Raw genomic sequence first — 26,645 nt, 5'->3', positions numbered from 1 at the left:
AAGACCCAGCACAGCCAAAAATAAATAAATAAATAAATATTTAAAAGCAAGAAAATGATGATTTAATTGCTATTGTTTTCCTGAATCAAAATGTATTTCACTAAGTTAAGGAGAAGAAAAAGTCTTGCTACCTGTTGAAAGTGCTTAGATTATGTATTAATTTCAAACAGACAATAACAAGGAGATTTTTGAGGGACATGTACCTAATGAGTTTATCCCTGGTCTAGCTGGTCATTCTTTCCTGAGTTATCTTGGGATAAGCATGCATGTTCTGGGGGACATGGTGCTCTTTTCTACAAGGAGAAATGCTGTTTGGGGCTTTGATAACTGGTGAGAGACACCCTTTAAAGAGCTTTACTTCAAGCAGCTTGGATTCATCCAGGATAAAACCCCTGATTCTGCAGAGCTACACACTACACAGCCAGAAGGATCCCATAAAGATTGTCTTCCACTTGCAGAAGTATGAGAAAACCTCTTCCCAGGTGACTCTTTACTCGCCAGGGTTGGGAGGAGCAGTGGTTCTTAACAACAGTGTGCATGCTAAGTCCGTCTTGTCCCACTGTTTGTGACCCCATGGACTGTAGCCCGCCAGGCTCCTCTGTCCATGGGGATTCTCTAGGCAAGAATTCTGGAGTGGGTTGCCATTTCCTCCTCCAGGGAATCTTCTCCACTCAGGGACTGAACTCGCGTCTCTTAGTCTCCTGCATTGGCAGGTGGGTTCTTTACCACTAGCGCCACCTGGGAAGCCCTTGACAACAGTAACCATGGCTGATATACCCTGTTCCCCAGAAAATGAGAAAAAGGGCAACTCTCCCATCCACAGTTGGTCCCCACAGTGCTTCAGGTTTGTTCTGTTCCATTTGTACCCTGCACACAATGTGCATCTTTTCCCCTGCTCACTGCACCCTCCTACACTGCCATCCTTCCTCACCCTGACTACTATGTAGAGGCAATTTTAAGTCCCAATTAACTAGGAGAAGAAAAGAGCAAGTCCTTCTAAAGAGAAGTTGAACTGACATCTTTTTGCCATGATTATAAGTGGGATGCTCTTATCAGGATGTGTGGGCTAAGTGGGGGCTTCCCCAGTGGCTCAGTGGTAAAGAATCTGCCTGCCAGTGCAGGAGATGCAAGAGACGGGGGTTCAATCCCTGGATGGAGAAGATTCTCTAGAATAGGAAATGGCAATCTGTTCCAGTATTCTTGCCTGGAAAAAATCCCATGGACAGAGGAGCCTGGCAGGCTGCCGTCCGTGGGGTGGCAAAGAGTCAAATGACACTGAGCACATACGAATGTAGGCTAAGTGAGGTGCACCAGGCAGAGGTACCACTTCTGCTCAGCAGCTGGGAGGTAGGTTTGGCCATACCTTGGGTCTCCAAGACCACTGTGAGTAGCCGATAGAAGCTGAATTCTTCTCCAGAAAATGAATCTCTGTTCATACAAAGACTGCATTTCATTTCATGGGAAGTCTATTCATGCACTTTGGGTCGAGAGCCCAGGGTTCTAGTTTGCAGTTAATCTAGCAGTATTCTTAGAGATTTCTGTCCACTATTCCAGGGAGCTAACTTAAAGATTCTTGTCTGGCTGAGAATTGCACAAGTGTGGCCCCTGGATGAACCTCAGAAGGGCTCAGGCAAGTCATTGTGACACAGCCAAATCAGCCACCCAATGTGGAGCATCTGGTGGACTCCAGGGTGACAAAGAGCTTGAATCTGTGCTTATATTCTGGTTCCAACAGCTTTTCTCTTGGACTTAGCTCAGTGGGGCAAGAACTGTTTTCCTGGCCAGAAAATGCCAACCTATGTGGCACTTGAGCTTGAATACTGCTTGGCACTCAAGCCCCTTGGCCTGGGGAACTGGCCACCTATTTGTGTATCAGCTTGTGTCTCTCCCCTATTCTTTGGATGTATACCAGCCACACTGGACTGGTACCACACATATGGAGAGACTGCTGGTTGGACAAAAAAATACAATTAAGGGTTATTTTCTCCCATGACCACATAACATTAGCATCTCCTTGGGTGTCCACAGTTTTTTAATTGAAGTCATTTAAACTCCAGTTTTCAGAGTGTGATACCCTTCATGAGCCCTTCCAAGACCATCACCCACTGTTCTCCTTTGCAGTGTCTGAACACTGCAACTTGTAAATAGTGTAGTTATTGATGACACTGCTCTCCTTCCCCTTCTTTCTCATTATCTCTGCAAAACCGGTTGTCATTCTATGACCATAGCTGGACATATTGCCATCAACACTTCCTGTGCCATCATGGGGTTGCCAAATGGCCCAGCAGATCAGGAGAAGAAATTCAGGAAACTGAGCAGAGTCTGGGTCTCTGGACCACAGATGAGCAGATAGTTTTAAGGAAACCACTTGCCCTTCTTGTCCGCACACTCTTCATCTGTTATGGAGGGGTTGACGGTGCCTGCTAGGTTTCCTAGTTTCTGCCACTCTTCACATTCTAACATTCTGTGACTCCAGCTAATTAAAGTTTTTTTATAACCTGATATCTCTCAAAGTTGTCATTAAGATGTCAAGTTTTCAGGTTAGGTGAACTAAGTGTAGAAGTTGGAAGGCTAGAACCAAGAAGACTGACTCATGGCTTCCAATTTCTGTACTTAGTCCCTCTGATTCTACAGGAGCTGAACTCAAGGGGTTCTAATTATCAGTGCTGGGTTGGAATTTGAGAACTTCTGGGTTTTTTTTTTTTTAATTGGAGGGAAATTGCTTTACAATGTTGTATTGGTTCCTGCTGTACAACAGTGTGAATTAGCCATATGTATATATGTACACCTTCCCTCCTTGGACAGCAAAGAGTTCACACCAGTCAATGATAGGAAGTCAACATTGAATATTCATTAGAAGGACTGATGCTGAAACTGAAGCTTCATTTGGCCACCTGATGTGAAGAGCCGACTCACTGGAAATGACTCTGATGCTGGCAAAGACTGAGGGCAAGAGGAAAAGGGGGTGACAGAGGGTGAGATGGTTGGATGGCATCACCAACTCAACAGACATGAGTTTGAGCAAATTCCGGGAGATAGTGAAGGACAGGGAAGCCTGGTGTACTGCAGTCCATGGGGTCACCAAGAGTCGGATGAGACTGAGCAACTGAACAAAAACCTCCTTCTTGAGCCTGTCTCTCTCTCCCCGCCCACCTCATCCCACCCCTTCTAGGTCAGCACAGAGCACCAGGCTGGGTTCCCTGTGCTATGTAGCAGCTTCCCACTAGCCATCCGTCTTACACTTGATAGTGTATATATGTCAGTGCTACTTTTTCAGTTCATCCCACCCTCTCCTGAGAACTCCGTTCTTGTCCTCCTGTATTTTAGAGAGAACTGGAACACTGGTGGATAAAGCACATTTAGGAGGCCAGTATTGATAGGAAAATAGTTTTCTTTCTATTCGGACCATTGAGAGCAAACTTTGCTGTAACTTTGTAGCTAATATGTGACTATAGTGTAGCCTTCACTGGGATGGGCCCTGGTATCTTCCACAATAAGCCTACAGATGAGCCCCAGGTCGGAAACCAAAAGTGAAATGCTTCCAATGGAGAAGACATCCAGTGAGACTTAAGTGCATCTTTTGAAATCATCAGTTTCAATTTCTCCTTGGTATCTAGAGCCCTCAACAATGGAAAGGAGGATAGTGAATCTCCAAGGGTGAAGATGTAGATGGTGTTGAGGGGATAAACTCAGGCTCTTCCTGTCTCAGTCTGGCCAAGGTTTAGTCAATCAGAGTGTTTGGAGGGACCCGAAAATAGTCAGAAATTCTGCAGCAGGACCTAATCATGGAGGAAACTCAGTGCATGGAAGAGTCTCTAGAGGCTGGGGATTTTCCAAAGCTCGGAAATTCAGTGAAGCAAATTCACATGCAAGGGATGACCCGACCTGCAGGGGGAGGAGTTCTGGGAATTAAGCCGGAAGCTATTTGTGTTTCTTGCAGCAGAGCCTGAACAGAAATTGTTGAAGTGCCCAGCATACCTACGATGACAAGAGAAATAGGAGACCCTGTGCTCTTATGGGTAATTCAAATGTCTGGCTCCTCCTGTGGAGCATGGTCAGAAAAACTAGAGTATTAGATACCAGATAATGCAGTAAGGTAAAGCAGATAGTGGAGAAAGCCATGGCAACCCACTCCATTGTTCTTGCCTGGGGAATCCCATGGACAGAGGAGCCTGGCGGGCTACAGTTCATGGAGTTGCAAAGAGTTGGACACAGTTTAACAACTAAACCACAACTTTGAAACACCAGCAGTGTGCTGAGTTCTGGAGCTCTATGAGCAAGAAGAACTGACACTTCCCACTAAAGGGAGTTTTCATCCTAGTGACTGGGTCCAAAGACATCTGTCCTTAAACCAGGCAGATTCAACCCTGGTGCTCCATGCCGTGATGGGTGGACAACAAAGAGAATCATGATCAAGCTTCCTGGTCTAAAAAACATCATCATCAAGAAGAAAGTGAGGTTGGGAAGAGAAATTGTGAGGAATTCAGAAAAGATGATGCCTGAGCAGAAAGCTTTGAGCAGAGGAGGGGATCCTGAGATAAGAGCACCCCGATGGGGATCACGAAGCAATGGCTGTTTTCCAAGCCTGATGACAGCTCAATCTTCTCTTCCTAGAGAGGAAAAATGAAGGGAAGAAAGAGATCTAAAGATGTGAGTAAGGGACTTCCCTTGTGGTCCAATCGCTAAGAATCTGCCTAGCAACACAGGAGATTCAGGTTGGATCCCTGGTCGGGAAACTAAGATCCCACATGCCTTAGGAGCAACTAAGCCCATGTGCCACAGCTAGAGAGTCCATGGGGGTGCAACAAAAGATCCCACGTGATGCAGTGAATATTCTGAGTGCCACAACTAAGACTCAACACAAATAAATAAATAAGTGTAATTTTTTAAAAAGATGTGAATAATATGAAGAAGTTCGGAAAGAAGCCTTGTACTTTCTTCTTTTAACTTTTGGGAAGCATTTGAAGGAAATACAGTTAGGAGTCTTTCTCCAAACCCCAGTTCAGTTCAGTTCAGTGGCTCAGTCATGTCTGACTCTTTGTGACCCCATGAACTGCAGCACACCAGGCCTCCCTATCCACCACCAACTCCTGGAGTCTACCCAAGCTCATGTCCATTGAGTCGGTGATGCCATCCAACCATCTCATCCTCTGTCGTCCCCTTCTTCTCCTGCCCTCACCCTTTCCCAGCATCAGGGTCTTTTCAAATGAGTCAGCTCTTCACATCAGGTGACCAAAGTATTGGAATTTCAGCCTCAACATCAGTCCTTCCAATGAACACCCAGGACTGATCTCCTTTAGGATGGACTGGTGGGATCTCCTTGCAGTCCAAGGGACTCTCAAGAGTCTCTCCAACACCCAGTTCAAAAGCCATCAGTTCTTCGGTGGCTCAGCTTTCTTTTATAGTCCAACTCTCACATCCATCATGACTACTGGAGAAACCATAGCCTTGACTAGAACACCTTTTTGGCAAAGTAATGTCTCTGCTTTTTAATATGCTGTCTAGGTTGGTCATAACTTTCCTTCCAAGGAGTAAGCGTCTTTTAATTTCATGGCTGCAATCACCATCTGCAGTGATTTTGGAGCCCAGAAAAATAAAGTCCACACTGTTTCCACTGTCTCCCCATCTATTTCCCATGAAGTGATGGGACCAGATGCCATGATCTTAGTTTTATGAATGTTGAGCTTTAAGCCAATTTTTCACTCTCCTCTTTCACTTTCATCAAGAGGCTCTTTGTTTTTTCTTCACTTTCTGCCATAAGGGTGATGTCGTCTGCATATCTGAGGTTTTGATATTTCTCCCGGCGATCTTGATTCCAGCTTGTGCTTCTTCCAGCCCAGCGTTTCTCATGATGTTTTCTGCATATAAGTTAAATAAGCAGGGTGACAATATACAGCCTTGACATACTCCTTTTCCTATTTGGAACCAGTCTGTTGTTCCACGTCCAGTTCTAACTGTTGCTTCCTGACCTGCATACAGGTTTCTCAAGAGGCAGGTCAGGTGGTCTGGTATTCACATCTCTTTCAAAATTTTCCACAGTTTATTGTGATCCACACAGTCAAAGACTTTGGCATAGTCAATAAAGCAGAAATAGATGTTTTTCTGGAACTCTCTTGCTTTTTTGATGATCCAGCAGATGTTGGCAATTTGATATCTGCTTCCTCTGCCTTTTCTAAAATCCCAGTTGGAAGCTACCAAAAGAGAATCACCTGAAAGGGAGGATGAAAGACTGCAGGGAGGAGAAATGGGTCTCATGAGCTGCCTTGTGGAATTGTCAGATTGGGCATGGGCACATCGTGCAGGGTTTAGACACATATAGGTGCTGTCACATACCTGATGGTATAAGCCAAGTGGTTCATCTGTGGGAGAGCCTCTGATCCAGAAGAATCTCCCATTCACTGTCTTAAAAGCCAATATCAAGAGATTTGCTATAATTAGCAAGACAGTATTTCTGCAGGGTTAAAACAGGACTGTATTTAAAATCTAAGTGTAAATTCATTTTAATCATCTCCTTTCTCATCCTATGGGTTTCCTTGGTGGCTCAGATGGTAAAGAATCAGCCTGCAATGCAGAAGACCCAGGTTCAATTCCTGGGTCAGGAAGATGCGCTGGAGAAGGGAATGGCTACCCACTCCAGTATCCTTGCCTGGAGAATTCCATGGACAGAGGAGCCTGGTAGACTGCGGTCCATGGAGTTGCAAAGAGTTGGACGTGACTAAGCAACTAACATGTTTACACTTTCACTTTTCTCATCTTATGCCTCAGCTGCCACCAGGAAATGAGTGTTTTGAGCAGGGCACCTGAGGGAAAGGACTGATATTTATCTCTGAAGCTGTGGACACAATAGGAAGGCCAGAGTAGCTTGGCTCTGTAAGGAGACTTCAAAGGAGAGAAGAGGAATAGGAGGAAATGGACTAAAAGGAAATGTTGAGATGTCTTAGTGCAGAACAGGACTCTGTGAATACAAAGACTGTCCCTGAAGGAATTATGGGAAACTCCAAGGATCTGAAATCATCTCACTAGCATTAGCATTCAGAATTCACTTTTTTTTTTTCCTTTTTCTCTTAATTTAAATTCTTCAAATAAGGGACACACACTCCCCTCTCTAACTGATTTACAGAAGAGTGAAATTCCCAGACAAGGTAATTTGGGGCATGCCCTGCTCATATATCCTTATTAAGCTCAACCCAAGGCCTGCCTTGAGAAGAGAGTCCCCTTAATCCTGTCATTGTTGCTATTAGGAAGAAATATGGACCAACATATAGGCATCATAATTAAGATGGAATTTTCTGGAACTGACCATATTCACAAGAATCACCATTCATGTTCATATTAGCTGCTTTTTTCACCTCTCAGATTAAGTTTGAGAAACCATCTTTCTAGTTTAACTCCCCCAACTGTACCCTTTATCATTCTCCATATATCATCCTCATTCCCTAGAGATGCGTTATTCTAATGTATTTTCAGATGTGATAAAGGAACATAGGCCCTAAAGTCAGACTTCTCAATTTCAAATCCCAGCTGACCTTCTGCCTGTGTGACTTTAGTTGAATTATTCAATCTCATTAAATCACATTTTCTTAATTTGTAAAATGGGGGTGTTGATAGGAATCATATAACTTATTTTTTATTATAATACATTAATAGTTGATTTATAGTGTGTTAGTTTAAATGTACAGCAAAGTGAATCAGTTTTATGTAGATCCACTCTTTTGTAAATTCTTTTCCCATATAGGTATTTTCCCATACAGAGTATTAAGTAGACTTCCCTAGGCTATACAGTAGGAATCATATGACTCTTGATGTTACTAATGATGATTAAATTTATGTAGACTGTTTAGTACAGAGCCTGGCTCAAACCAGACACTCAATGTGGGTACATTGTATTATAACTATAGGAAAATGTTAAAAGCTTTGGAGGTAAAGATAATACTTTCCCACTTAACAACCATCATCTCTGTATGTGCCTGTTTGTGTTTTAATTTCTTTGAGACACCCTGAATCTGACAGGGAATATGCTTCAGAGACAAAAAATACTCTCATCAATCATTGTACCATTTTGCCTTCTTTGGTTCTGCAATATTTAACTTTACTCTTTCTTTATATTTATGAGATTCTCTGCTAAATTTCAGGGCACTGTTTGCCAGAGTAGATTTTTAAGCCTATCCATCAGTTTGTCATGACTCTGATGGGTCCCTAGAGCAGAGAGAAAAAGAAAGACATAAAATCAAGATCTTTACAAGGCTGAGGCAAAAGAAAAAAATTGTGCAGGAAATAAATAACACTGGGCTAGCAGTTCTATATCTCTTTATCTATCACTGTATTAGTGCATAGCTATTAAGTTTGTGACAACGACTTTAATCATTCTTTTTTTAATTTGGAAATTGAGTAATTGAATAAAATAACCTCTAAGACTGTTCGCATGGCGCTTCCCTGGTGGCTCAGGTGGAAAGAATCTGCCTGAAATGCAGGAGACACTGGTTCAATCCCAGGATCGGGAAGATACCCTGGAGAAGGAAATGGCAGCCCACTCCAGTATTACTGCCTGGAGAATTCCATGGACAGAGGAGCCTGGTGGGCTACAATCCGTGGGATCGCAAACAGTAGGACACAACTGAGCGACTAACACTTTAACACTGTTCCCACTTTAAGATAATTTGATTTTGCTATTTTGCCTCCAGGAGCTATGAGATAGTTACTATGTAAGACGTAAAGGGACCTGAAACTTGATTCCTGCTGGATAAGTTAAAGGATGACTTGAGTAGGTAAAGAGGACAGTAAAGGGCATTTTGGACCTCTGGACCCAACTTGAGAGGGCCAAAAAAAATGGGCAATGACTTGGAGAAAATTTTTTAGTGTGTCTGTTTACAGCGGAAGTATTAATGTTAGAAAGCTAGAGTAGGTTTAGCACTGGGCAAGACCCTGCATGTCAAACTCTTAAGAAGCATTTGGCTGCTACTGGAGTATTTTGAGCAGGTGAGTATACTGCAATGTCAAAAGGCATCGTCAGAGAAAAAATAAATCACTGGTCAAAATTGACAAAGCCAGTAGTTTGTAAATTTGAGATTCTCATTAGAAAATACTACTCCAACACTCAGGAGAGAAAAAGATTCATATTATTAATATTTAGGCTGTACTTGTATACATGTGGGCTCTACATGGGTGCTCCATTGCTCACTCATGTCCGACTCTTTGCGACACCATGGACTGTAGTCCGCCAGGCTCCCCTGTCCATGGGATTCTACATTCAAGAATACTGGATTGCCACTACAATATTGTAAAGTAATTAGCCTCCAAATAATAAAAATAAATGGAAAAAAAAAAAGAATACTGGACTGGGTTGCTATGCCTTCCTCCTCTCTTATGTCTCCTGCTTTGGCAGACAGGTTCTTTACCACTAGCGCCACCTGGGAAGCCCATATGATACTGCATCAAAGAACAAAAGGACAATTCAGGTGATCTTATTTAAATATGGATGTTTGGATGAATTTCAACTTAGTTTTAAATTCAGGCAAAACAATCTGCGTATGTAGACTCAGCCTCCATCTCATGTTTTCACGATTTAAAGCTTCTTAGTGGACGTCAAGTGATATTTCATCACTAAGAACCAGTGCAGCCCTGTCCTTTGGGTCTTTTCCCATAAATGAATTGCTCATGTGGGCCAAGTGTGAATGGCTTTTGAGGATATTATCAAGGATGTGATCAGTCAAATGTGAAAACTCAAATGCATTTGGAATCGTTTGGAGCTTTTTCGAGATATGATAAAGGTGTTTGTTGGAGGATTTGCTTTATTTTCCTAGCCAAGAGGTCCATTGACTTGCAAATAACGTGTACGAATCTCTTGTGTTTTCTTCCAGGGTCTTTCTTTCCTGATTTCAGGCCCTCAGAAACCGTTTTTAAAATAGCATTTTGGCTCGGTTACCTAAACAGCTGCATCAACCCCATTATATACCCATGCTCCAGTCAAGAGTTTAAAAAGGCCTTTCAGAATGTCTTGAGATTCCAGTGTCTGCGACGAAAGCAGTCCTCCAAACACACCCTGGGCTACACGCTGCATGCACCCAGCCACGCCCTGGAGGGACAGCACAAGGACCTGGTTCGCATTCCAGTGGGATCTGCAGAGACCTTCTATAAGATCTCCAAGACGGATGGGGTCTGTGAATGGAAAATTTTCTCTTCCCTACCCCGTGGATCTGCCAGGATGGCGGTGGCCAGAGACCCATCAGCCTGCACCACTGCCCGGGTGAGAAGTAAAAGCTTTTTGCAAGTGTGCTGTTGTCTGGGGCCTTCAACCCCCAGTCGTGGAGAGAATCATCAGATTCCGACCATTAAGATCCACACCATCTCCCTCAGCGAAAATGGGGAGGAAGTCTAAAGAACAGGAAAGGTCAGAAGGGTGGGAGGGTGATCCTAGGCACCCGCTCTCCACTTCCTTCTGGAAGACCAGCTCACGTTCCGTGGATGCTGAGACACAGCCAGTAAACCAGGGACCATCTGGGAATGGGCTGGGGAGGAGAGCTGACTCTGGGACAGAGGTAGGGCTTAGAGACAAGGGAGGATGTTATACTGCCATCCAGCTCACTATGATGGGAAACAGCATTTCCTTGAGGCTAATGCTCTCTGGGTCATTCTCTGAGCCTGCTTTCTATGCCTGCCCCTTTCAACGACAAACACCATGGGAAACAGAATTTCATACACAATCCAAAAGATGATAAATATAGGATTATGATTTCATCATGAATATTTTGAGCATGCACTCTAAGTTTGGAGCTATTTCTTGATGGAGTGAGGGGATTTTATTTCCAGGCTAAACTTGTGAAAGCCACATTGGATTTTTATGGGGAGAAGGCCTGGAGAGGAAGAGCCTTAAGATGGTGGCCAATATCCAGACGCATTATTTTTAGAGCAAGTTTTACAGTCCACCCTTTCTCAGCTTGGGTGAAACTTGAAACTTGACAGTGAGATTTTATTTACCTTTTGCTGCTGCTTGACAGGATACTGCTCCCAATTCCCTAAGGGTGAGGGTGAGGGACACTCATGGGTCTAGAGAGTGTTGAAAGAACCAGTTGGGAAAATGATGGCTTTTCCTAATGGAAGACAGTAAGGATGAGAGTCAGTTCTTCAACTGACAATTCTATGGACAGAATTCCATTAAGTGGTTCCAAGATCAGCTGGAGGAAGGCTTCTTGTGTAACATATTTAAAGATTAAGAGTTTGGGGTGGGCTGGGTGCTACTTTCAAGCTAAGACAGAGGCTGCAAAAGTACTCCACAGCCTTTTCAACAAGGCCTAGAAAGGCTTTTCTTGGCAAATCACTTACTTTTTCCAGAATTCCATTATGAAAATCCAGGGCATATAATATTTTGAATGGCATATCACCACTGCCGTTCTTTCTCAGCTGCCTCACTACTACATGATGAGTGAGGTCCATGGTCCCCAGGGCACACGGGACATGCCAGAATAAGCCTGATGATTCAAGTACCTCCTTCCTGAACTCTGAAAGATACATGTAGGAAGATGCTTTCTGGTCACTTTAAGCCCATCAAAAGCAGAAGTTTGCAAATTGTTTTTGACAGAAGCCTATTTATGCTGAGAAAAGATCCAGTCGCCCATTTATTGAACCTATTCCCACTTTTTACAAGAACTTGGGGGGGGAGTGATTTTTTGCTTTCTGTATATCAAAGTTTGGTAAACCTCAAGAATTCAATATATTACAAAGATACAGATGGTGACTATCTGTAAAAACTAAAATATTTTCACATTCCACAATAGGAATTTAAAAGAAGATTTATGTTTTTGAAATAATGCTTGACTAGAATCACTGGTCTGTAACTTCTAACCATTTCTATGGTCTATTTCCCCTATTTGGGATAATTCCCTCTAAGAATTTAAAAACAGATTATTGCCATTTTTAATTTTTCATTTATTTATTTATTTATTTTCACCACCTCGCATGGCTTGCAAGATCTTAGTTTCCTGACCAGGGATGAACTCAGATCCTTGGCAGTGAGTGTGCAGAGTCTTAACCACTGGACCACCAGGGAATTTCCTATTACAGACATTATTTAACCGTCACTGCAAAGGTAGTGGCACCATCATCTTTTCCTTCTTTCCTTGCAGCCAAGTGATAATTTCCTGAAATCCTTCTAAAAGGCTAATTTGTTTGCATACTGCCATGGAAGCTATGTTCGCACATCGGTTGGAGTTTGGTTGTTTGTTGTGTTTTGACATAGAATGTTACTGCTTTCTCAGTCCTTTCTGGAAAGTGCCTCATTGTTGTCCAGTTAGACACTCTGCCTTTTGCTTGTAACTTGGACTCTGGCAGTAGATGCTTGGGGATTTCTAGACTCTTCTGGTCTGTTTGCACATCTTGCGATGGCTCTTCCAGATGTGGGTGTCATATTGTGCATGGAGGCACACGAGAAGGACATGACTACATAAACCTTGCTTCAGTTTCATTGTTGAGAATAACTTCTTTTAGGATCTGATTTTTTAAAACTACTTATACCAGGCTCACCCTTACAGGAAGAACAACCCCATGAAAAGAAGGGTAACAGTTTTTCTTCACCAGAATATGACTCCATGTTTGAGCTGGTCTTTAAATACCTCTAGAGACAAATTTAAATTTTAAATACTAAAAAGCTTAGGATCACCAGAGAACTAGCTTTAATGCCACTTCTAATCAAAGACAACAATTTGAAAACCTTCCAGTCATCAGATAAAATCCATGACAATTGTATTCATGTAAAACTATCCATAAATAATTGTCTGCTACACGCTTCTCCATCCCCAGGCCCTCCAGGGAGGCAAACTTTAACATTTTTTTCCTTTCCCATGACTTGACATTAGGTAGAAACACACCAGTTTTACGAAAAATTGATAATGTCACCCAAGACTTAGTCAAAGCGGGATAAACAATACACAAGTTATTTTTTTACTCATCCACAAAAATCTCTGTACCTTGGAGCATGCCAAAAACTCTCTAAAATTGTCACAGTTAAACAAATGATCGTCATATTTATACTCACATGTTTACTGCTTCTATTTGGAGTTTGGAGAATGTACCCAGAGTAACAGTGATCAAAATATCTTCTCTAATGTGTTATAAAAAGCAGTTGCTTTTGGGATTGTCTGAACATCAGCAAAAAATCAACTTGACATTATGGGATAGGTGAAACTTGAGTTTCTTCTGCAATTCAAATCGCGTGCATTAAGAGAGACCTTGAATCTCTTTATTCAGGAATTTCCCCAGACCTTTGCAAGGATTTCAGAAAAGTTTACTTGTTAACGCTTTCTTCATTTTACCTCCCATAAGGGAGGTCTCAGCCAACACTGCTTCTGCCTATAATCACCTGGGGTCTGCTAACACTCTCCAAAAGGCTTCTAATGCTCTTGCCAGCTGCTTGGATTGGTCCCTCCACAGTGGACAGTGTTATTTGGGTAAATAAATATTTTCTTAAGGTTTTCTTCTTAGGTGTTACTATGTGCCAAGCATTGGCAGAACATTTCACATCCATAGTCTCTAAATGTCATAGCAGTTCTACTGTTCTTACTTGAGAGCCAAGAAATTTGATAGTTAAATGTGATGAATGATTCACCCAAGGCCAAAGAGGAACCATGATTTGATCTTGGGTCTTCCAAACCCTAATGTCTACATGTTTTCCACCAACATCTCAGCCTCCTAAGTAGTAAAAGTCGAAGCCCCCAAACTGGAGTTGGATATGCTGATGACACTAAACCATTTTTGTCATTGTTATTGTTCAGTTGCTAAGTCATATATGACTCTTTGTGACCCCATGGACTGGCCTACTAGGCTCCTTTGTCCATGGGATTTCCCAGGCAAGAATACTGGAGTGAGTTGCCATTTCCTCCTCCAGGAGATCTTCCTGGATCATGGATGGAATCCGTGTCTCCTGCATTGGCAGACGGATTCTTTACCACTGAACCACCAGGGAAGCCACTATACTCAAACTTTTGAATGTTTTGTTTCTTTGGGATTTGCTTCCAATTAATCTCAGTAAACATGCCGCCAATTTTCCAGCCTAGCCAAACCCAAGAGCAGGTCATAATTGTAAGGGTTTGGCACCTACAATTCTAACTATCAAACTGCACCACTTTTGTAGGGTATTGTGACCTGGAATGTTACTGAGGCTTTGCTTGAAGGACAAATTATATCAAACTGGGTGAAGATGGACATGTAAGAGAAGGCAGAAGAGGCTTCCTTGGCTTAGAACAGCAAACACATTTGTGGATACAAAACGCATTGTGCAGTGTGTTGAAGTTATTGACGACCAGCCACAGTTCATCAGCACACTTTAGGGAAGTATAGCCCTTTTTAAAATAAATAAAAAATAAATACAATATCACTTTCTTTCACCTGTACTCCAAAAATAATTTTTTTGAATTGGAGAGAGAGAAGGAATTAGAGATACTTCACCAGGAATTATAGAGTCCAGAGAGTATGTCAAACATGTGAATTTCATGTCTGTCACCAGGAGGAAACGGTTCAGAAAGGTGGTCTTCAAGTACCCAGAGACCTGCGCAATCTTTGAAAATGAAGACTCAGTTGGTAACTATAGCTACTTCTTAGATGGCATCCTCTTGCTTCTGGATTTCACAAATGAAAACTTCTAAGTCCTGAGCATCTTGGTTACTCCCACCCCGCAAAATGAATCATCACGCAGACCTTCTGGCCCCATAAGTTTCATGATTATGGCCTGGGAGTCAGAACATGTCAGGAACCCTTTGCTTGGGCAGGTTAATTATTCACTCTTTAATCACGGCTACTTAATCACAGCTTGACAAACATTCTCACTTGCTTCGGGGGCTGTTTCTGCTCAGATCGTCCTGCCAAAAGAGACACTGCCTCTGTGTATGAGTACTTGTTCACTTAATTAAGGAGAGAGCTCTGCTCGTCAGTGAAGGGAGAAGGGAGCCCAAGCGCGTGGAAGGTAAACTCTGCAAGCAAAACCAGGGAGACTGAAAAAGAAGGCAGCAGTGATAAATATGGTGGCATCCAAGGTGTGCTCATTTGTTACTCTGATTTCTTTTTGCACTACTAGGACTTTTAACCATCAAGCTATCTGCACACAGCTCTGATGGAGCTCCTGTTGGAACCCTGTTGACATCTGCTCCCTGTCTGCAAACTGTGCTGTGGAGCAGGGCTGAGCCCAGGCTGCTGTGGGGTCCATCATCTTCCAAAAGCAAGGGCAGCAGTGGGGGCCTCTGGCCCTCCAAGTCCCTGCAAGATGAGTGAGTGCAGATGACTGTGATGGGGCCAGGCTGTCAAGAGCAAGCTGAGATTCGAGCAGAGGATGCCGGATCTTGCCAGCAATCCTGTCAGCATTACCTCTTTCCCTCCTATCCAGACCTCAATGTCACTGGGGCTGTGGATGGATCTTGTCTGCTCTGTACAGGAAAAGATCATGTCTTGGCTACTGCAGCATGAACTACTGAGTCTTCTACCTCGAAGGAAGGTCATGGCATTGGAAGAGGGCTTTGGAGGGAGAGGAAGACTTACCTTGGACATTGCTCAAAGCTGTTCGGTAATGCGTTGCTGCAACTGCTCAACAAGAAACTTCCCTAAAGCTGTTGCTGATTCATTTCCAAAGACAAAACAAGTGTCTTTCCTCTACTTGTGGCTCAGAAGTCACTACGTTACTTGCCCTCCATAGCATAGTCAATGTGGCATGTCATGAGCTAGAAATGATTATTGCAAAACTATGAGGAGTCCATATTTAATTAGGTATAAATTCTGAGAACAAATTTGTACTATATTTGGTGGGGGGGTGCAGAAATGAAGGCTCTGATCTATTAGAAAGCTTGAATACAGTAACTGCATTCTGATGTGATGGACTTCCGCAGTGGCTCAGCAGTAAAGAATCCGCCTGCAATGCAGGAGACACTGGTTTGATCCCTGGGTCCGGAAGATCCCCTGGAGAAGGGCATGGCAACCCACTCCAGTATTCTTGCCTGGAGAATTCCATGGACAGAGGGATCTGGCGGGCTATGGTCCATGGGGTCACAAAGACTTGGATACAATTGAAGTGACTGAGCATGCACTCACATTCTGATGTGATAGAAAAGAAACCACAGACAGTCCCAACAGAAACTTAATATTTTCTTCTTTTTGTATATTTCATACGAGTCCAAAGTACAGTTGTGTATCTCAAGTCCTACCCCGTGAGGTAGGAAGAGAAAGAAGGAATAATCTTTATTAGCATAAGAAGAGCCAAGGGGAGGGATGAGGTTAAGCTGAAGGATTTCTTTGAATATCTTCAAATCCAGTCTCTGACTTCTTTTTCCAAGATGCCTTCAATATCCCCAAGGTCCACTGCGTTTCTCAAGACCCTGACATTCACATTTCACTCACTCACCTCTGAGCCGTATTTTCAGCTCTGTTTGTACCTTCTCGCCCACTGTATCTCTGCTGGTGGCTGGGCCAATCGAGATTGTTCTAGGGGCTGAGCGCATATTTGTCTAGGCTTCTCTAATCAGCTAAAAGACAAGCAGATGTTATTCTGCTCATTCTCCCTAGATAGGCAGCAGCAGAGCTAAGGAAATAAGCCGGGCAGGAGGGGCTCTTGGCTTGCTCAACGGGGTCACCTGTCAGGCAAAGACAGAAGTGACTGACACTTTAAGGACGTCAGGAACGCAAAAGTCCCAGAGAAAGTTTTGGGAATGTTCATTTTCCTGTGAGCCTGAGAGTTGTATACACCCTGATCATCACCATCAGCAAGTTGTTCACTTCTTCTCCTGTACCAGGCGCTGCATTTGGCACAAGAAGAAAAAAAAAATACAGAAAGGCACAGACAGTCCCCAGCTTATGATCTGGGTGTGTTCCAAGCTCATCTGTTGCATTTTTCCAAGAGGCATTGTTATAAATGGGGGTGGGGGAGGATGTTCTCAGATGAACCAAAAGCAAAAAATAAAAATCTATTTAATATACACCTGGGTTTGGCCAACATTTTCGGCAAATGGCTAGATAGTAAATAATTTCGGCATTGTGGGCCATACAGTCTCTCTCACACATTCTTTTTTGTTTGAAATTTTTTGTGGGGAAGGGAGACTCTCTAAACATGTACAGACCATTCTTAGTCCACAGCCTGTACCAAGAAAAGCAAAATAACAACAGACCATGGGCCATAGTTTTCTATCCTTGATCTCTGCCATCACTTGTTTACAGCGTAGTACAAACAATGCTAAGCACTGGATTTGGTTGTTCAACAGCAAGTTGGTTTTTTTTTTTTTTTTAATGTTCAATAACCACATCTACACTTGATTACATCAGCATCTCCAAACTGTACGAATTGTTAAGTAAAGTGACAGCGTTCATGTTCAGGGCTGCAGCCTGCTCCAGTATGACCTGCCCACCCAAAAGATACACTCCAGTATGTCATGTGGTTTTCAATCTCCACTCCTACTGCTGTATTCTACAGAGCCAGCAGTTCAGCAGAAGCCCAGGGCCATCCACATGGGTCTTTCTAGCTCTTCCCCTCATTGGAAAAATACCCCAGCACAGTCTGGCCGACTCTGAGAGCAGCAACAGCCAACCACAGCCACTTGACCAAGGCCAATGTGAAGTTCCTCCCGGACTGCTGGAGGCTGCTGTAGGGAGGTCCTCACCGGGCTCCATGGGGAGGCCTCCTGACCACAGTGCAAGTACCCAGGCAATTAGGGGTCCACTACTGGAGCTCATCAGGACCTGGGATCCAGAGGAGTGCTGGACAGTCAAGGAGGTCAAACCAGTCAATCCTAAAGGAAATAGACCCTGAATATTCATTGGAAGGACTGATGCTGAAGCTGAAGCTCCAATACTTTGGCCCCTTGATGTGAATAGCTGACTCATTGGAAAAGACCCTAATGCTGGGAAAGATTGAGGGCAAGAGGAGAAGGGGGCAACAGGGGATGAGATGGCTGGATGGCATCACTGACTCAATGGACATGAGTTTGAGCAAGCTCCAGGAGTTGGTGATGGATAGTGAAGCCTGGCATGCTGCAGTCCATGGGGTCTCAAAGAGTGGGACATGACTGAACGACTGAACAACAAGTTACCAACAGGAGCTCTCCTCCTTCTCCTCCCCCCACCTCCCCTTCTCTTCCCCTCCCCCCACCCCTCCTCCTTTTCCTCTCTTCCTTTTTGTTTAAGTCTGAAATGACCTAACTGGACTCAAAATGGCGTTACTATGGAAACATATTTAGCCCTCCCCTGGGATAACAGAGCTCTATTTTTCTGAGCTGGGGCTTTGTGGGAGGGGTTTCCTCCCCATCCCCTCTGATAGGCAGTGGGGGGAGAAAGACAGTCCCAGCTGGAAACAAGGTGTGCAGTTCCCTTGGTCCAGGACAGGGTGTGCACGGCACCAAGAGATGAGACTTAGCAGAGATAGGGATGGGATGCGGCGGGGGGCAGACCTGATGGGGAAGGACCCTGGGAGCTTGGAGACCTGTCAGTTGTAAATAACACTGCCAGCAGCAGGCATAGAATGGAGGACTGGGCAGACACTGCTCCTGCTTGGCAGCTTCCTCTCCCTCCTCCCAGCCCTGTCTATCTTCACCGTCTCCCTTCTTTGCTTCCCCTGTCCTTCCTCATCACTTCCTCTCTCTGCATCATTCCACCCTCCACCTCTTGTGAAACCTATGATGATGCTGAGGTGGGTGCCCTGACTCCAGAGGGTGCCAGTTCCGATGGGTACAGTGCTGGCAAGCTGGTGCTTCCCTCAGCTGCTGCACCCCTCCCACGGCAGACCACCACCTTCCCGTGAGTCCAGGGCAGGAGAGGCCCCCAGTCTGAGAGCACAGGGGAAGCCTCCCCAAGGAGGACCCTTACTCTCTGGCAGGATTGCTGTCTTTGTCTTCTTATACTATTAGTTCCAAAGGAAAGCTACAAGCACCATGTGCAGTCACATCTCAGAAAAGAGTCAGGAGTGGTATTTGCTCTGCCCCGCCCCCCGCCCCAGACGTGTGTCTCTTCTTTTACCAGCTGCTGCATCCCCCTCTCTGATGTTCAGAAGTCTTTACAGACCCTACAATGCCCCCTTCTCTTCCTCTTCTTCATCATTTGTCTCTGGATTTTGTTGTTTCTTCCCCTTTTCCTTTCCCCCTTAGGGTCTCCAGGGCCTTGATTAATGCTATAAAGTAAACTTGGTTTCATGTCAGCATGAGGCAGTGGTTATTCCCCCAGAAGGGATGCTATGCTGTGCCAAGTCACTTCAGTTGTGTCCGACTCTTTGCAGCCCATTGGATGGTAGCCCACCAGGCTCCTCTGTCCGTGGGATTCTCCAGGCAAGAATACTGGAGTGATACTGTAGGTAGAACTCAACTGGATGCAAGGTGTTCCTTCATTCCTGATGCTCCTATCCCCATCTTTATTCCCCCAGCCCGTCCATTCCTGGACTGTGTTCCCGGATTCTTTTTCTTCTTTCATCATATTCACCAGGAGCCTTCTTACTGTAAGAAAAGGATCCTCTCCTCCCTGCCCGCTTTTGCTGATGCAGCTCTTAGCATTTGTAATCCCTCCATTTGCTAGGGCCATCATAACAAAGGACCACACACTGAGTGACTTAAACAGCAGAAATTTATTCTCTCCAAGTCTAGAGGCTGGAAGTTCAAAATCAAAGTGTCGGCCGAGTTGGTTCTTCTGAAGCTTCTCTCCTTGACTTACAGGTAGCCAGCTCCTCCTTGTATCTGTACACAGCCTTCTCTCTGGACGTCTGTGCCCTAGCTTCCTCCTCTTAGAAGGACACCAGTCCTATTGGATCAGAGCCCATGCCAATGACCTCATTTAACTGAAGGTACATCTCTTAAGACCATACCTCCAAATACAGTCACATTCTAGGGTACTAGGAATTAGGATTTCAGCATACAAAATTTAGGGGGGAAACAATCCAGCCCATAGCACTTCCCTCCCCACTGTCTTCTTTCTTCACATAAAAATGTATCCATAATTCTTTTCCCAAATCAGAAGTTCAAGTGCAGTCCTTCGCAAAGACCCTCTCCACGATCCTACAGCAGTTATCTATCACAGGTATTTGGCAACTACTTGTGCACTTCGGGGGCTTCCCTGGTGGCTCAGACGGTAAAGAATCTGCCTGCAATGTGGGAGACCCAGGTTCAATCCCTGGGTCAGGAAGATCCCCTGGAGGAGGAAATGGTAACCCACTCCAGTATTCTTGCCCAGAGAATCCCATGGGCAGAGGAGCCTGATGGGCTACAATCCATGGGGTCCCAAAGAGTCAGACACGACCAAGTGACAAACACACTTGTGCATGGTATTGTCATCTTTCCGTTGCTTTTTAAAATCTATAACTCCTTTTTCACTGTAAAATGTGCTTTACACCCTACCTTTATTGGTTCCATGTTCTCAGCTAGATGGAAACTCTGGGAAAGCAGAAACTGTCATATAGTTCCATATGTATACAGCAGTCCTCAGCACCTAAGTGTCATCCCTGAAGACAGGCTCTCCTAAGCAGGCCAGGAGAAAGGGGGCAGAGAGAAGCCAGGGACCACTAATCTAAGCACTAGTAAGAGGCAGGGGCTGGGAGCTGGGAGGCCAGGACCACGGGTGCTGAGGAATACCAGATAATCCACCAGGAAAGTCCAGGTAATAGTTCATAACAAAAGGCTTCTGAAAATTTGCAGCAGGAATGTAATCAGAATGCAGAGCCCAGCAGTGGGGAATCCCAGGCTGTTTGTTTCCAGACCCACATGCAAACACGGAATCACCCTCAGAGCCACCAATGAATGGGACAGACTCTAGACCCTGAGAAAGGGTGAGACAGAGCAGGATTGGATCAAGAACCAAAGCCAGGGAACTCCCTGATGGTCCAGTGGTTAAGACTTGGCCCTTTAACTGCCAAGGGCTCAGGTTCAATCCTTGGTCAGGGAACTAAGATCCTGCAAGCCCTGCAGTGTGGCCAAAAAATAGAAAATGAACCAAAGGCAGAATGCTTTGGTCCTGGGAGTTGGGTCACTGAGAAGCCACATGTAGGAGGCTGTGGTTACCATAGGCCCCCATTCCCAGCAGTAGCTGAGTCAATGCTATTTTAATGACATCTGCCCTATATCAAGATTAGCTTGGAAAACTGGTGCCAACCAGTTTTCAGATAGCCTTTCCTCTTTTGTCTCACAACACGAGAGTAGAGGAAAGCAAGATACACTGACTCGATTGGCTCTGAGGATGTATACAGTCATTCTCCCCTCACAGGCCTTTTAATTCCAACCAGAAGACCACCTCCTGCCCTCATTGACCAAACCCTCAGTGACTATATAGTGTCTAATCTCAGAGGCTGCTGCTTCTGCCTCTTGGGAACCCCTAGCCCGTTCCCTTAGAGCACCGGTGGCCTTAGAGGACCTTGGTCTGGTCCCCTTGCTTCTCTTGAGAAAATCTGATCCCACTTCTGTTTCATCAATCCACCTAAGTCATTGTAGACAAATTTATTACCTGCCTGGTGCTTTCCTGACAGCCAAAGAGCGATGCCTTCTCTTCTGCCTGGATTTTGCTGAGAAGCGCAAGCCTCTGTTCTCATTTTGAAGAATCAGCTTAGCATCTGCTGTCACGCTTTCTGGGTGAAGAACCATTCACTTCAGTTTCCTGGTCCCTTGCCTCCTCCCCAGAGACCCTCATATTGGAAGTGTTTCTGGTTCCGTGCTATCTAGCACAACAAGGGAACACCGTTTTGTCCAGAGTAATGTGGTTTGCTAGCTTCAGTCCAACCTAGAAATTATAGGAGGGATAAAATCCCATGAAAAGGCAGGTCCTACAAAAGCATTAAAGTGTATTTAAACCAAAACCATCCAAAAATAGTTTTGATTGAGTGTGGCAATGGCTTATTGATTTATCCAATAGAAAGAAAAAACTATCTTTCTTCCTCACTCTGGTCCTCTTGCCTTTTGCTAAACCCAGCATTATCTTCCTAATGAAAACATTTCAGCTCTGCAGCTTGGCTAATGGAAATCTCAAGAGTAGGAGGGTCCTTGGTACATTAATCAAAAGCTGAGCATCAGTATGAATGCATCTTAGTCCCAGTGCCCTCCCCACCCAGGCCCTCTGTCATAGCAGAGGTGACAGTTGTTGAAAAGAGCTGGGACATGGGAAGCATTGATAGTTGAGGAGATGAATGAGCAGATTTAATCAAAAATAAGGATATTCAAATTCAATCTGATAAGTAGGAAGGCTATTAAAGAGTAAGCTGTTGAGGGGCTTCACTGGTGGTCCAGCGGCTGAGAATCTGCCAGTCAATGCAGGGGCCATGGGTTCGATCCCTGGTCCAGGAAGATCCCACATGCTGCAGAGCAACGAAGCCCATGCACCTCAACTAATGAGTCTGTGCTCTAGAGCCAGAGAGTCAATACTGCTGAGCTCAAGTGCCACAACTACTGAAGCCTGGGCACATAGAGCCCACACTCTGCAACAAGAGAAGTCACCCCAATGAGAAGCCCGAGTACCGCAACTAGAGACTGGCCCCCACTCCCCGCAGCTAGAGAAAAGCCCACACAGCCAGACCCAGTGCAACCAAAAATAGATCTTTTTTTTTTAAGTATAAAATATTCTTGAGCAAAACAAGAATTGCAAATATTTAAATAACAAATTATTGCTAATTTTCTACACGCTTTCTTAATGTAGTTAAATACCTATCAGGGAGTCATTGAATAAAAAAGTGGAGTCCCCTTCTTGCTTTTGTCTCTACTTCCAGCAACTCCCCTGACCCTCTGCTTTCTTATTCCAATCACACGCAACCTTGATCCCTAAACTTCAGCATACAAGAGCTGCCACTCTGCAACAAAAATTTTGCTTCAGCTTGTAAAGCCTGAGTCAAAACACATGCTTTCTTCATCAGATGTAGAAGGAGGAAAATAGCTATTTTTGTCTCTGGGGTATAAAGCCATAAGCAATCCATTTTCCAGTATTACCACACCTACTTAACCCGATGTTGCAGACAATGAAATGAGTTTGCTGCCTACAAGGCACTGTGATGGAGTATGTAGAGATAAAGCTTTAAAGAGTAAAAATTACATTTTTGGAGCATCTCCGACGTGAGAGATGCAGTGAGCTAAGCCCACTGCCCATTTTTGATATGGTAAAATACAAAATTTTACAGTCACATTGCCAAAAAAGCATTTTCACAGAGAACCAATAGAGTGATATGAGTATGAGAAGAATAAAAACAGTAGTCATAAGGGAGTTCAGGGTAAAGAGAATGACTGGAAAAAGCTGAGCCGCCTCTGTACCTTTCTCTGGAGCTCACCTGTGTAGGCACCCAGTTTGCTGAACCCTTGGCCCATCATAGGAGGGGAACGTGTGGATTAAGTAAGCAGGGGCCTGGGAGCCACAAAACCTGGGCTTCATTTCAAGCCTCAACTTAATACCTAACGAGGATCTTGGACAAATCATGCAACCTCTCTTGGCCTCATCTTCCTCACCTGTGAAATGGGTAAGCAAATGAAATGATGGAGGTGAAATTATCTCACATGAGGATAAAACATTTGAAATCACAATATCCCCTGATAACTGCTAGCCCTCTGTCCTTGTCTTCATTTCCCTCCCAAATGTTTTATAAATAAATGATATAATTATAAATTAGATCACCTTTAGAGTATCTTAACTGGAGGAGGAAATGACAACTCAGTCCAGTATTCTTGCCTGGGAGATCCCATGGATGGTAGAGCCTGGCAGGCTACAGTCCGTGGGGTCACACAAAAGAGCTGGACACAACAGAGCATGCGCGCACACACACAGAGTATCTTAAAGCACTGAAAACCCCACGTTCAGGAAAAGACAGACTAAGTCTTCCTGTTTCCTTTGCTCCTTATCCTAATTCAGTTGATACTTTCTAGAAGCTGGTCATCACCAGTTCAAGACACAAGTGATTCTTTCCCTAGAAAGGAATTCACAAGATGGGTGCTTTACCATTGCCTGGAAGCTGTCACTCGTAAATTTAGCGTGCTCGGCACCAAATTCCAAGTTTCAGTTATTTCTCCACCCCCCTCCCCCAACCCATCATGATGTTATTTTCCTTGGATTGGAAATAAACCCACCAGAACATTTTGTTTTAATTTTTAAAAGTCAGACTCACTGGGCTACTCTAAGGCTTTCCAGCCGACTTTCAGATTATAGACAGCCCAGAACAAGAATATCAGGGCTGGTGTTTGTAACCTTTCTCACACTGATGACTTATTTGGCAAATAGGAAGTATTTTGTTAGCATCATTGTCCTATGAAAGACACTGTACGGGATGCAGACACTATCTATAAGATGTATGTGTGTTTATACAATCAGCGTTACAAGGAAGAGAAGTAATTTTGACCAGAGCGATTGAAGCAAAGCTTGGGGCTAAAATTCATCTCAGGAAAAAGGGCTGGACACCACTTGGCCTGGGGAACCGTCAGCAGTGTTTACAAGATGCAATAGCAAATTCCGGTCATGACCCATGAGCTGTTTAGATTTTAGCCGGAATTAAAACCCACAGCATGGGAGCACCACGTCATAGTCTTAGGTCTAATTTCAAGTGCTGCTCATGAGAGCCTCACTGTTTCTGTGGACCCCTCCTGAAGATCTCTGGGATCCTTCGGGCAAGAGGCGTGATAGGAAAGTCCACACGCTAGCTCAGCTCACTATGGCTAAGTTTGCCCAGAGCAGTCAGTCGATCAAAAGGCTGTGCTTGGCGGAGGACCCGCCACCATCGTCCTGCCAAATGGTCTCTCGTGACTCAGAATCTCAAAGTTGTTTTAAAGGGAGGGGGAAAAGTCACTTTCAGGGATGAGGTTCTTGGCCCAACTCTGCTTTGTACAAACACAGTCTATGTCTATTTTGGTATTCTGAGTTTTTGAAGCAGCTGTAGAGTTGTGGCAAGGGTGAATGGATTGGTGTTGGCCCAAATCAAAAAGAAGAGTTCTCCATCCTTTCAGTGCTGGGGGATGGAAAACTGAGAGCACCACCTCATAGGGAGCAGCATGTGACAGGGCTGCCCAAAGGGAAGTAAGTGTGGACATCCATTCACAAAGAACTGTTTGCGAAAGCCCAAACTTGTACAGATCAATACCTTTGTTAGGGGTAAGAATCTGTACTCTACAGATGGATAAAATTTTGATCATGTTGACGCAGAATGTCTAGTATGTTAAGACTATTAATATAATTTATTAAACATCGATCTGCCTTGTTTTTTGAGGGGACATGGCTCAGACAGTAAAGAATCTGCCTGCAAAGTGAGAGACCTAACACAGAGATCCCTGTGTTAGGAAGATACCTGGAGAAGGGAGTGGCAACCCACTCCACTATTCTTGTCTGGGAAATTCCATGGACAGAGGAGCCTAGCGTGCTAATAGAAACAACTAAGCAACTAGCACTTTCACTTTTTTTTTCACACCCATTATGAAGCTCAGTGGTAAAGAATCCACCTGAAATTTGAGTTGGATCCCCTGGGTCATGAAGATCCCCTGGAGAAGGAAATGGCAACCCACTCCACATTCTTGCCTGGGAAATCCCATGAAGAGAGGAGCTTCGTGGGCTATAGTCCATGGGATCACAAAGAGTCAAACATGACCTAGCAACTGAGCATGTACACACACCCATTAAATGAAGCCAGCTCCTGGTTCATGAGTGTGATTCTCACGACCTATTGAAGGCCAGGGGTGCAAGGGGGATGGTCTCCAACCCAACCCCCTTTCCTGGTACCCACTGTCTTTTGAATGCACCTCAGGAACCTGTAAGCCTTCCCGCCCATGTGGACCTCCTTCTTTAACATTTGTCTGACTAAGGCACAAATCTAGCATATCACTGTTGTTAATGCTGGGACATCAGTGATTTAGAAAATGATAATGTAAAGAGAAAGAGGAAAACTAGTATGAGGTAAAATAGCTCAGAGTCTTCCCTGGTAGTCCAGTGGTTAAGAATCCACCTTTCAATGCAGGGTATGCAGGTTCAATCCCTCGTTGGGGAACTAAGATCCTGCAAGCCACTGGGCCCCTGAGGCCATGCACCTCACCAAGAGAGGAGCCCCCACATGCTACAATGAAGACCCAGAGCAGCCAAAAAAAAAAAAAAAAAAAATAGCTCAAAGTTTCAAGGATCAGCTTAAGACAACTCTCCCTATTGTGTTCTAAAAAAGTAAACACTGAAGTTCCTTTTGTGTCCTTCAATTGAGAGCATATCCACAGAGGTAGAAGCCATGCTGTGAAACAGTCACCTTCCACCAAGGGAAGCTGCCCATTGCATACATGGATCTGCCCCTCATCTATCCATTCTGTCACATTCACTGAGGCACCTGTGGTCTGTAGAGAGTCCAGGCAAGTCAATGAGAGCAGAGCGTGGTAAGGACTAGTACACACGCATTCACATGGTACTGTGGGAGTTTGGTTGAAGGCACCCAGTTCAGCCTCACAGTTAAGCTTCTCAAAAATAGTGACGTCTAAGTGGGATCCTGGAGGATGAAATGGAACTGGGAACAGAAGGACTTATTCCAAGCCAGGAAGGGACGCAAAGGCCCAGGGGCTGTGAGCCTCATGCACCGGCCAGGCTACCTCCTCCTCCAATGGACCAGGGCACGTAGATGTCAGCCTTGCTTATCATGGTGGCCACTTGGCTCTGCAAATCCTCACCACCTCTCATCCTCTCATCCTCTGCAGGCTTTTCTTCTCACTTTTCTTTTCAGC

General features: G+C 44.5%; 1 protein-coding gene across 10 annotated transcripts in view; it reads left to right on the top strand.

Moving 5' to 3' along the window:
* Positions 1 to 26,645, top strand: part of ADRA1A (adrenoceptor alpha 1A) — a 177,171-nt gene that overhangs the window by 90,656 nt on the left and 59,870 nt on the right. For 5 of the 10 annotated variants that reach the window (XM_043453437.1, XM_043453436.1, XM_043453434.1 and 2 more), the window contains one exon: positions 9,858 to 13,868. In XM_043453437.1, coding sequence (XP_043309372.1) covers positions 9,858 to 10,375 — 518 coding nt within the window. In that variant the 3' untranslated portion in view covers positions 10,376 to 13,868. Of the gene's footprint in view, positions 1 to 9,857; positions 13,869 to 14,122; positions 16,947 to 26,645 lie in introns of those variants that run through there. The other 5 variants (XR_006266654.1, XM_043453440.1, XM_043453439.1 and 2 more) reach the window with 5 other exon arrangements.

Source organism: Cervus canadensis, chromosome 30 (assembly GCF_019320065.1).
Source record: "Cervus canadensis isolate Bull #8, Minnesota chromosome 30, ASM1932006v1, whole genome shotgun sequence".
NCBI lineage: Eukaryota > Metazoa > Chordata > Mammalia > Artiodactyla > Cervidae > Cervus > Cervus canadensis.
The sequence above is the reverse complement of the archived record's forward strand: the minus strand, read 5'-3'. Positions and strand labels throughout refer to the sequence as shown.